This window comes from Tachyglossus aculeatus, chromosome 1 (assembly GCF_015852505.1).
Source record: "Tachyglossus aculeatus isolate mTacAcu1 chromosome 1, mTacAcu1.pri, whole genome shotgun sequence".
In the NCBI taxonomy this organism is placed as follows: Eukaryota; Metazoa; Chordata; class Mammalia; order Monotremata; family Tachyglossidae; genus Tachyglossus; species Tachyglossus aculeatus.
In genome coordinates, this window is record NC_052066.1 from 90,146,084 (window position 1) to 90,158,446 (window position 12,363).

The 12,363-nt window shown below is 42.8% G+C and overlaps 1 protein-coding gene across 3 annotated transcripts in view; it reads left to right on the forward strand.

Moving 5' to 3' along the window:
• Positions 1-12,363, forward strand: part of PLCH1 (phospholipase C eta 1) — a 232,013-nt gene that overhangs the window by 158,536 nt on the left and 61,114 nt on the right. For all 3 annotated transcript variants that reach the window (XM_038747572.1, XM_038747574.1, XM_038747573.1), the window contains exons 7-9: positions 705-908; positions 7,106-7,226; positions 11,493-11,664. In XM_038747572.1, the coding sequence (XP_038603500.1) occupies positions 705-908; positions 7,106-7,226; positions 11,493-11,664 (497 nt within the window). The remainder of the gene's footprint in view (positions 1-704; positions 909-7,105; positions 7,227-11,492; positions 11,665-12,363) is intronic.

Here is a 12,363-nt window from a genome sequence, read left to right on the forward strand (position 1 = left end):
AAACGTATGTTCAAGCAGCATGGCTCAGTGGAAAGAGCACGGGCTTTGGAGTCAGAGGTCATGGGTTCAAATCCCGGCTCCACCAATAGTCAGCTGTGTGACTTTGGGCAAGTCACTTAACTTCTCTGTGCCTGTTACCTCATCTGTAAAATGGGGATTAAGGCTGTGAGCCCCCCATGGGACAATCTGATCACCTTGTAACCTCCCTAGCACTTAGAACAGTGCTTTGCACATAAGAAGCACTTAATAAATGCCATTATTATTATTATTATTTATTTGAAAGTCTGTCTCCACATCTAGTCTGCAAGTTCCTTGTGGTCAGAGAACGTGTCCACCAATTCTGTTGTATTATATGCTCCCAAGTGCTTAGTAAAGTGCCCTGCATTCATTCATTCATTCATTCAATCGTATTTATTGAGCGCTTACTGTGTGTAGAGCACTGTACTAATCATATTTATTGAGCGCTTACTGTGTGCAGAGCACTGTACTAAGCGCTTGGGAAGTACAAGTTTGAAACATATAGAGACGGTCCCTACCCAACAACGGGCTCACAGTCTGGAAGGGGGAGTCAGACAACAAAACAAAACATGTGGACAGTAAGTGCTCAATAAATACCATTGATTGATTGGTTGATCTGTAAAGCTGGGCTTTTAAAGACACCTTCCCTTAAGGAAACTAACTCTTCCTGTCTTTTTTTTTGTAAGGCTTCACGAGTTTCATGCGCAGCCCTGCTGGTGACATATTTAACCCTCTTCATTGTGAGGTGTATCAAGACATGGACCAGCCGCTGTGCAACTACTTCATTGCTTCGTCTCACAACACGTACCTGACTGGAGACCAGCTCCTCTCACAGTCCAAAGTCGACATGTATGCCCGCGTGCTGCAGGAAGGGTGCCGTTGTGTGGAAGGTAAATCCTCTCTTGCAACTGTTGAGCTTGTTTAACCTTTGCTACCCTCAGAGAACCTCTGTGGGCTCCCAATTGCCCATATGCACATCTGTTGTGGTGTCTGATATAAAGGAAAGGAAAGTAATTAGTGAGTTTGAATTGACTCCCGTAAAGACTGGAACCTCTTTAGGCAATTGTCCTCACTAAGCAACAAGGTGTAATATTGAATGATGGGGAAGTCAATAATGGTATTAGGTCACTTCCCCAGAGGAGATACATTTCCATCTCTTACTTCTTAATGGTATTTGTTAAGCACTTACTTTGTACCATAAACTCTATTCCAAGTGCTGGGATAGATACATGATAATCAGGTTGGAAAAAGTCCCTGAGGGCTCACAGTCTTAATCCCCATTTTACTGAGCTCCACAGAAGTTAAGTAACTTTCCCATGGTCATACAACATGCAAATAGAAGAGCCTGGATTAAAGCCTAGGTCCTTTGATTCCCAAACCTGTGCTCTTTCTACTCAGGAACCTCTAGTGGTTGTTCATTAACTTCTACATCAAACAAAAACTTCTTATCATTAGCTTTAAAGCACTCAATCACCTTCCCCCATCCTACCTTATTATTATTATTATTATTATCATTATTGTGAGCCCCATGTGGGACAACCTGATTACCTTGTATCTACCCCAGTGCTAGGAACAGTGCTTGGCACACAGTAAGTGCTTAACAAATACCATAATAATTATTATAATTATTATTACCTCACCTTACTAATCTCCTACTACAACCCAGTTTGCACACTTTGTTCTTCAAATGCTACCCTACTCACTGTACCTTGATCTTGTGTATCTCACTGCCGACCTCTCACCCACACCCTGTGTGAGAGGGTCATGGGTTCAACTCCCGGCTCCGCCAATTATCAGCTGTGTGACTTTGGGCAAGTCACGTAACTTCTCTGTGCCTCAGTTCCCTCACATGTAAAATGGGGATTAAGACTGTGAGCCCCCTGTGGGACAACCTGATCACCTTGTAACCTCCCCAGAGCTTAGAACAGTGCTTTACACATAGTAAGCATTTAACAAATGCCATCATCATCATCCTCCCTCTGGCCTGGACTGCCCTTCCTCCTCATATCCACCAGACAGTTACTCTTTACCCACTTCAAAGCCTTACTGAAGACGCATCTCCTCCAGGAGGCCTTCCCTGACTAACCCTTCTTTTCTTTTCCTTCAACTCCCTTCTGCATTACCCTGACTTGCTCCCTTTATTCATCTCCCCCAGCTCCCAAAGCCACAGCACTTATGTACATATCTGTAATTTATATGAATGTCTGTTGCTAGAGTAAGCTCGTTGTGGGCAGGGAATATGTCTGTTTTATTGCTATAGTATACTCTCCCCAGTGCTTAGTACAGTGCTCTGCACACAGTCAGTGCTCAATAAATATGATTCATTGATTGAAAGGCCACACTGCTTCGCAATGTTCTAACTTTTTGTTCAAACAATTGGTTTCCAGGCACGTAAAGAACTAGTAAGCATAAATTTACAGAGCCTTCCCCAGAAAGGGAATGGGGAAGGAGACCCAAATAAGTTTTGAACCCAGTATAAAGCATTTCCATCATTGTGGAAGAAGCATTTCTGTGGGGACTGGCTGAGAGGTTCCCTGAAATGTGGAGAGGAGACCTGGATATGTCTTGAACCCTGTGTCAAGCTTTCCCATCACTGAGCAAAAGAAATTTCTCCTGAGGTTGGCGGAGAGGTTCCCAGGACCTTGGTGCCAGTTGTCTGCAAACCCTTTCAGACTGCTCGAGCAGGAGCTGTTTGTGTGGCCTACTTTCTTCTTCTCCTCATCTTCTTCCTCCTCCTCCCCCTTTTTCCTCCTCCTCTTCCTTCTATAATATAGTAATAATAAAGATGGCATTTATTAAGCACTTACTATGTGCAAAGCACTGTTCTAAGTGCTGGGGTGGTTACAAGGTGATCGGGTTGTCCCACGGGGGGCTCGCAGTCTTCATCCCCGTTTTCCAGATGAGGTAACTGAGGCACAGAGAAATTAAGTGACTTGACCAAAGTCGCACAGCTGACAATTGGCAGAGCTGGGATTTGAACCCATGACTTCTGACTCCAAAGCCTGGGCTCTTTCCACTGAGCCACGCTGCTTCTCTTCCCTCCTCCTTTAACATGACTATGGTAACCTTATGTATAAAGCTGCAAGTGTCCCCATGTGACTAATTGTGCCTCTGTACTGACACAGTGGTCTGACCAAGTGATGGTGTGACTCCCCTGGCAGCAGGCTTTCTATGAGAATGGCCAAATTGGACAGACCCACTCAGCATGTGGAGATGTGTTGGGGCCAGGTTGATTGGAAAGCAACATGGCCCAGTGGAAAGAGCAAGATCCTTTTAGTCAGAGGATCTGGATTCTACTCTCAGCTCTGCTCTCTCGCTGCTGTGTGACCTTGGGCAAGTCACTTCACTTCTCTGTGCCTCAGTTCCCTCATCTGCCAAAATGGAGATACAATACCTCGTCTCCTTCCTACTTAAACTGTAAGCCTAGACTGTGGGGCCATACGATTATTTTGTGACCTACCCCAGGATTTACTACAGTGCTTGGCACATAGCAAGTGCTTAAGAAGTGCCACCTTTATTGTTATTATCTGGACTCTCTTCTGGTTCTGGGACACCATTTGATTTTGGTTCATCAGCTTTCACCAATTTTCATGATTTGACTTAGGTTAAATATCCAGTCGCTTTCCTAGAGACTGGGAAGGGATTGGATGCAGAACATAATGAGCTTTTAGTCTTCTCTGTGAAACCTGCTGTGCAGAATTAGGGGGAGGCTAGTATATAAAAGAAGCAAAGTGATAGAAAGCTTTCAAGAAATACAAACCTGCACATAGCCCAGAAAGTCGGTGCTTTCTGGAACCCAAAATGCTGTGGATTGAGGATTTAAGCAGGTATTAGGGATTGGGCTGGGAACCACTTCAAACCTTCATAGGCAGGGTTGTTGCCCTCACACTGGCTGATAGGGTCACCACTGCCACCACAGAATACTTTTCACACTAGATTGGCCATTCGGGGACTTTTCAGAATCGCTGTTATTCTTAATCGACTGTGTAGGAAACTTTCCTGTCCTTGCGGGCTAAGTCATCTGGATGCGGGGCCCTGAGTTCATTTTGAGAATCTGTCATTCTAGTCATTCTTGCACGTGCATATAGCTTTAATTCTATTTGTTCTGACGATTTTGACACCTGTCTACATGTTTTGTTGTCTGTCTCCCCCTTCTAGACTGTGAGCCTGTTATTGGGTAGGGACTGTCTCTCTATGTTGCCGACTTGTACTTCCCAAGCACTTAGTTCAGTGCTCTGCACACAATAAGCGCTCAGTAAACACAACTGAATGAATAACAAATCGATCACTGGGCCAACATGGGGCCTTCAGGAAAGGACCATCTCCCTCCCTGGTCTACCCAAGTGCTAGTCTCCAACTCAACTCCACCAAATGGCCTATGTGTTCACACAGAGGTAGTGCGGTCTAGTGAAAAGAACATGAGACTGAGTGTCAAGGGACCTGGGTTCATTCTTATACTGGTTCATTCATTCAGTCGTATTTATTGAGCGCTTACTATGTGCAGAGCACTGTACTAAGTGCTGGGAAAGTACAAATCAGCAACATATAGAGACGGTCCCTATCCAACAACGGGCTCACAGTCTAGAAGGGGGAGACAGACAACCAAAGTGGTTCTGCCACTTAGCTGTGTATGGCTTTGGGCATATCACTTAATGCTTCTGCTCTCTGCTGTAAAATGGGTATTAAAGTATCCATTCTCCATCCCCCTTAGACGGTGATCACCATGGGGGACAGGGACTGTGTCAGACCTGATAATATACCCAAGTGCTTAGCATAGAGTAAGCACTAAAATAAAATAATAATTATTAATAATAACAATTATTATTAATAATAATTTTATTAGAGGCAGCCATAGGAAACAATCTAGACTCCTTTTTCCTTCCAACCCTGGGCTAAAATAAATAATTACTATTATAATCATATTTACTGAGTGCTTACTGTGTGCAAAGCACCGTACTAAGCACTTGAACAAATCCTTTAAATATTCATCTGATTTATTAAATAATTTGTTGTTTCTTAAGGTAATGAAGTTGGTCTTGTGGTCTCTTAGAAGGGAAACAGTTGATTTATCAATGGTATCGTAATCCTTTACCTGTCTGTTTCAAAACAAACCAATACATTGTGTTAAACCCCAACTGTAACCTCTGTGAAGGAGATGAAGTTGAATCATTAGATTCATGAGAAGCAGCATGGCCTAGTGGAAAGGACATGGGCCTAGAGGATGTGGATTCTAGTCACAGCTCTGCTACTTACCTGCTGTGGGACCTTGGGCAAGTCACTTAAATTAACTGTGCCTCAGTTCCCTCATTTGCAAAATGGAGACTCAATACTTGTTCTCCCTCCTACTTAGACTGTGAACCCCATATGGGACCTGATTATAATAATAATAGCACTTGTAAAGCGCTTAATCCATGCCAGGCACTGATTATCTTGTATCTGTCCCAGTGCTTATTAAAGTGCTTGGCCTATAGTAAGCACTTAATAAAAAAAATCATTATTGCTGTTATTATATAGCGTATCATTTTTCCTAAGTGGAATTGCATGGGCCAATTAATCTTTTTTTATTTAAAACACCAACAGACTAATAGTAGAAGTGTTACATCCAATCGATGCAGTAGTGGATTTCCAAAGAGGTCCTATCCTAAAGTGATAATTTGGTTGGGGGGAAAAAAAAAAACAAGAAAGAAAAATGTTTAGTTTTTTTTATAGTACATGGTATGTGTGCCCTACTTTTTCAATGCAGTTTGCACTCTCTGAACTAACTGATCACATTACAACACAGGTAATTTGTAGGGCACAATGTGGTAGAACTCCTTGTCTCACCACGGTGGCTTGAAGGTGTGTTTCCTTCAGGGAAAATATTGCCATGTACATTCATTCAATTGTATTTACTGAGCGATTACTGTGTGTAGAGCACTGTACTAAGCGCTTGGAAAGTACAGTTTGGCAATGGATAGAGACAGTCCCTACCCAACAACAGGCTCACTTTCCAGACTAAGGAGTAATGAACTAAACTTAAGGTTTTTATGTCACCCAAGACAAACCTCTCACTTCCTCCTAGTAACATCTTAATTGCTCACCTTAATTTTGTCCACAAGGCAGCGTGGCCTAATGGATAGGGCAGGGGTCCGGGAAGCAGAAAGATCTGGGTTCTAATTCCAGCTCAGTCACTTGTCCGCTGTGTGACCTTGGACAAGTCACTTCACTTTTCTGCCTTTTTACCTGTAGAATGGAGATTAAGACTGTGAGCTCCATGTGGGGCATGGACTCTGTCCAACCTGTTTGGCTTGTATCTCTGCCAGCACTTAATACAATGCCTGGCACATAGTAAGTTCTTGAAAAATACCATTAAAAAAAATCCACTCCTCCCCTTCCTTCATTCACAGTTCCCATTCATTTCTTTTCTCACACCTTTTGGACAATAAATATATATTAGGACAGGACGAAACTTAATGGGGTATCCATTGGAATTATTTTGGAGGCAAAAAGCGGTGCCCTTGACCATATCTTAGTGTTACTCCCCAAGCTGATTGAAAAGGAGCAAAAACTAAGATAATGTGAGATGAGTCTTGGATAGGTGGCAGGTGAAAGGGATATCATGGGAATATAGGGATCTAGCTATAAAGTGTTAGGTTATTGTAACAAACAAAACAGTCGATTGAAACAAAGTCTTATGTAACAAAAACCATTAACAAACCGGAGCCGTTCTCCTTCTGAAAATGATATTTTCAGCAGTTTAATGAAGTTCTTTCCACACATCAATGCACGGGAAAGCCAGTTTCTGAAGAGAATTCAGCTAAATTTGGCTGGCCCATTCACTCAAGTGGAATGCAGTGAATCAATAGAAAATTTGCCCTTTCAGTTAAATCATTTATTACTTACATCTGTGTCTCCGATACATCTTCCTGAAACACTCTTTTCCCTGACTGATTTCCTCTGATGCATCCAAGGTGTATATTTATTTTATGTTGGCAGTGGTTGTGTGCTTGGGTGGTAAACCCAGACCTGAGGAGACCATTGCCCCAACATGGGTGAGGGTCAGAGCCATGGGCTGCTTAAATTTGAGTTGTTGTGCTCTTTGTGGCAGTTGACTGCTGGGATGGGCCGGATGGAGAGCCAGTGGTGCACCACGGTTACACCCTCACGTCCAAGATCCTCTTCAGAGACGTTGTGGAAGAGATCAATAAACATGCCTTCTTGAAGAATGAGTAAGTGTCGCGCAAGTGGTAGAATCAAAATTCTTACAATGGTCTTTTGGAGAACTTCTGAAGTCCCAAAGTTATGGCTTTTATTTATTTATTTTTAATTTTTCTTACAGAACTCACGGGTACAGGATTAACTATATGGACCATCAGTTAACTCTGCACATGAATTTATAGAGTAGTGAAGCTCTTCTCACACTCCATGCGATGCCTACATTAAGCATCATAGTTTAAGGCCCGGCTGTCCAACATGTGATTCCAGGGTTACCTGTGGCCTATTAGACCACAGGGTGTGGGTGACCTGAGGTTTTTAATAAAATGATTTTTACCTAATTAGCTAGCACACATAAGCTCATAATGATAATACAAATGATAATTATCGTGGTATTTGCAAGGCACTTGCTATATGTCCCACCCTAATAATAATAACCCTAGAGAAGCAGCGTGGCTCAATGGAAAGAGCAAGGGCTTGGAAGTCAGAGGTCATTGGTTCTAATTCCGGGGTTCTAATTCCGGCTCCACCACTTATCAGCTGTGTGACTTTGGGAACTTAACTTCTTTGTGCCTCAGTTACCTCATCTGTAAAATGGGGATTAAGACTTTGAGCCCCATGTGGGACAACCTGATTACCTTGCATCTCCCCAAGCACTTAGAACAGTGCTTGGCACATAGTAAGCACTTAACAAATACCAAAATCATTATTATTATTATTAATAATGGTACTTGTTAAGTGCTTACAATACACCAAGCACTGTTATACATGCTGGTGTTAAAACAAGTTAATCAGGTTGGACATAGTCCCTGTCACTCATTCATTCATTCAATCGTATTTATTCATTCATTCAATCATATTTATTGAGGACTTACTGTGTGCAGAGCACTGTACTAAGCGCTTGGAAAGTAAATTCAGCAACATATAGAGACAGTCCCTACCCAACAATGGTATCACAGTCTATCCCATGAGGGGCTCACCCTCTTAACCCCCATTTTACAGATGAGATAACTGAGTCACAAAGAAGTTAAGTGACGCTTAAGGTCACACAACTGAACCCAGGTCCTTCTGACTTCCAGCCCTATACTACAAGTAGAGGCCGGATAATCAGGTTGGCTACAGTCCCTCTCTCACACGGGGCTCATGGTTTAAACAGTAAGGAGAATTGTATCAAATCTTCATTTTACAGATGAGGAAACTGAGGTACAGAGAAGTTAAATGACTTGCCCTAGGTCACAGCCAGGATTAGAAGTTGGTCTTTGGACTCTAGGGTCTGTGCTCTTTCCTAGAGGCCAGTAGGATGTAGTCAGAAATGAGATGTGTCCTGACTGTATTCACACCCACAGTTCTCAAGGACGGTTCAGTTTGTAAAATATAACAATAATTAATAATGATTATGGTACTTTTTAAGCACTAACTATCCACCAAACACCACTGTAAGATCTCGAGGTAGATACAAGCTAAATATCAATATTCCTGATCCAGATTGGTCAATGTCAAGCACTGGGCTGGTGATTGTTCACTTTTGTGTTAAGTTGATTAAAATGTTCTGTAAATTCTTTTGCTCCTACTAAAATGACCCATAATTTCAAATAGCTAGCAAGCTGTATACTTCAGTATTATTATCAATATAAATTCATGGAACCCACACACAACTAGAGGAGACTCTGCGTCTAGGCTCCATGTCGCCACTAGCCTCCTGTGGGACCTTGATTGGGTCACTTACCTACCTTATGCCTCAGTTTCTTCATCTGTAAAGTAGGGACAATGTACCTGTTCTCCCTCCTTAATAATAATTGTAATATTTTTCCCAAACAGTGTGGGATAGAAACTTCTACCACTCCAGTGAGGTACGGTGTGTGAAGAACACAGAGACCTCAGCTCACTTCGAGTGTTGCACTCTCTGGGAGGACTCAGCATATGACCTCCAGTTCAGACACAAAGCGGTCCATTTACTGAGCACAGGCTACTTATCCAGGCGGGGTTTTAACAATCCATTAATTTGCAAAATCCCACCCAATGCTGACACAATCAGCTCCCTTTGGCCCTCTGAAAGATGCTCCCTTGGGAGCGAACTTTCATTAGTCCCCAGGCTGTCAGTCAGATTCTGTGGCTTCTTGTTTGCAGTCAAGTAGGGGATCAGCATCCCTTGGTCTCCACTGGTCCCCATTCATTTCCCAAGCGCTTAGTATAGTGCTCTGCACATAGTAAGGCTCAATAAATAGCCACTGATTGATTGACCTGAAGCAACCTGGTAAAGCAGTGTGGCATAGTGGAAAGAACTCGGCCCTGAGAGTCAGAGGCCCTGGATTCTGATCCCTAGTCTGCCACTTACCATCTGTGGGACCTCGGGCAAGTCACTTAACTTTCCAGTGCCTCATTTCTCTCATCTGGGGATTCAGTGGGGATTCAGTACCTATTCTCCCTCCTATTTACTCTGAGAACTTCATGTGGGACGTGATTGTAATGTATCTACCTTAGTATGGTGCTTGGCACGTAGAAAGTGCTTAACAAATACCACAATTACTATTGTTATTGTACCATTATTATTACTGAAGGTCCATCACTGTTGTCAGATTCTGGATAAGGCTTTATCAACAAAAGTAGAATAAAATTTCAACCGTGACAAATCGCGACAGAGATTTCCCTTGATGTGCAGACCAGGAAATTGTTTTTTTCTTCCATTCTGTTGTCAGGAGTCTTGTGATAGGTGCAGTATGCATGAAAACTTGGAAATCATTAAATCCGTCCTTCTTTCAAAATTTGAGTTGAATGAATTTGGACAAGGGGCTGCATCCATTATGATGATCCTGTACCTACCCCAGCACTTAGAACAGTGCTTGCAAATATTCATTTATTCAATCATATTTATTGAGCACTTACTGTGTGCAAACCACAGTACTGAGTGCTTGGGAGAGTGAAATACAACAATACACATAGTAAGAACTTAACAAGTACCATAAAAAATAGCAAACACCTGGTGTGTGAAACAAAGATATCCTTTGTAGGGAGGGAGCAAAGCGAATAGGGATAGTAGGAGGGAGGGTAATGAGCTAAGCTGTCAGATTTAAGGTCTATTCCTCCGGCGTAGTCACCATCTCATTCTGTTCCCTTCTGCCCACTGCTTTAATATTGTGCATTTGATAAAATGAGGATTTTGAAATTTAATACCTAACCATTAAGGGGGATGCTAGGGTTGACTTCAGGCTTAAGTCATTTTTTTTTTTCCAGAAGAAACAATAGGATATTTATAGTAAAGAAAATAGTTTGAATGTGAATTCTTCTGTGTCCTCAAAGTTTGGTTCTAATTATGCCTTATATGCAGTCTATGGAGTATCCCTGATAATAGAAAACCTTGAATCGTGCTTGTCACTCAGCTGTCCCCAAGGAGCCAGGCTAAATCAGAAACAGTGAAATATGAACATTTCCCTTTTGTTAGGTGTTTTGTTTTCTGGAAAGTGCTTTAAAAAACCTATTAGGTACCCTCTTTTGTGGTTCTGGCACAGGCTGAAGCAGAGCGGCCTAGTGGAAATAATAATAATAATAGCATTTTTTAAGCTCTTTCTATGAGCCAAGCACTGTTCTAGAAACTGGGGGAGATATGAGGTAATCAGGTTGTCCAATGTGGGGCTCACAGTATCAATCCCCATTTTACAGTTGAGGAAACTGAGGGACAGAGAAGTTAAGTGACTTGCGTAAAGTCACACAGCTGACAAGTGAAGGAGCCAGGATTAGAACCCATGACCTCTGACTCTCAAGCCCGGGCTCTTTGCATTGAGCCACACTGCTTCATGTATAGGCTTCACATGTAGGAAAGAGTATAGGCCTGGGGGACAGGGGGCCTGGGTTCAAATTGGAACTCTACCACTTGTCTGCTGTGTGATGTTGAGCAAGTCAGTTAACTTTTCTGTGCCTCATTTTCCTCATCTGTAAAATAAGGTTTAAATACCTGTCTCCATGTCCCTTAGACTGTAAATTCCATGTGGGACATGGACTGTGTCTTTTCTGATTATCAGAATCTACATGAGTGCTTGGAACAATGCTTGACACATAGCAAGTGCTGAACAAATACTATTGTTATTGCAATTATTATTATCAAGCCATGTGAATTTGTATTTTTCTCTTCTGATTTGCACAGTGAGGTATTTATTGGCTACATATGTTAAAATCCCCCATGTGCTGCTGCAAGGTAGAAAAGTATTACATTTTTAAAAATCATTGCATAGCCGCACTGTTCTACGGCTCTCCTGAAATCTTTGATGCTTGCTATTTTCTCCCAGGTTCCCGGTGATATTGTCTATTGAGAATCACTGCAGTATCCAGCAGCAAAAGAAGATTGCTCAATATCTCAAGGAAATATTTGGTGACAAACTGGACTTGTCATCTGTAGAGCCAGAAGAATCGAAGCAGCTCCCTAGTCCTCAAAGTTTAAAAGGCAAAATCCTAGTGAAGGTAATCAGCTATTATTATTATTCATTCATTCAATCGTATTTATTGAGTGCTTACTGTGTGCAGAGCACTGTACTAAGCGCTTGGGAAGTAGAAGTTGGCAATATATAGAGACGGTCCCTACCCAACAGCGGGCTCACAGTCTAGGAGGGGGAGACAGACAACAAAGCAAAACATATTAACAAAATAAAATAAATAGAATAAATATGTACAAATAAAATAGAGTAATAAATACGTACAAACATATATACAGGTGCTGTGGGGGGGGAAGGAGGTAAGGCGGGGGAGATGGGGAGGGGGAGGAGGGGGAGAGGAAGGAGGGGGCCCAGTGTGGGAAGGCCTCCTGGAGGAGGTGAGCTCTCAGTAGAGCTTTGAAGGGAGGAAGAGAGCTAGCTTGGCGGATGTGGGGAGGGAGGGAATTCCAGGCCAGGAGGAGGACGTGGGCCTGGGGTCAATGGCGGGACAAGCGAGAACGAGGCACAGTGAGGAGATTAGCAGCAGAGGAGCGGAGGGTGCGGGCTGGGCTGGAGAAGGAGAGAAGGGAGGTGAGGTAGGAGGGGGCGAGCTGATGGACAGCCTTGAAGCCGAGGGTGAGGAGTTTTTGCCTGATGCGTAAGTTGATTGGTAGCCACTGGAGATTTTTGAGGAGGGGAGTAACATGCCCAGAGCGTTTCTGCACAAAGATGATCTGGGCAGCGGCGT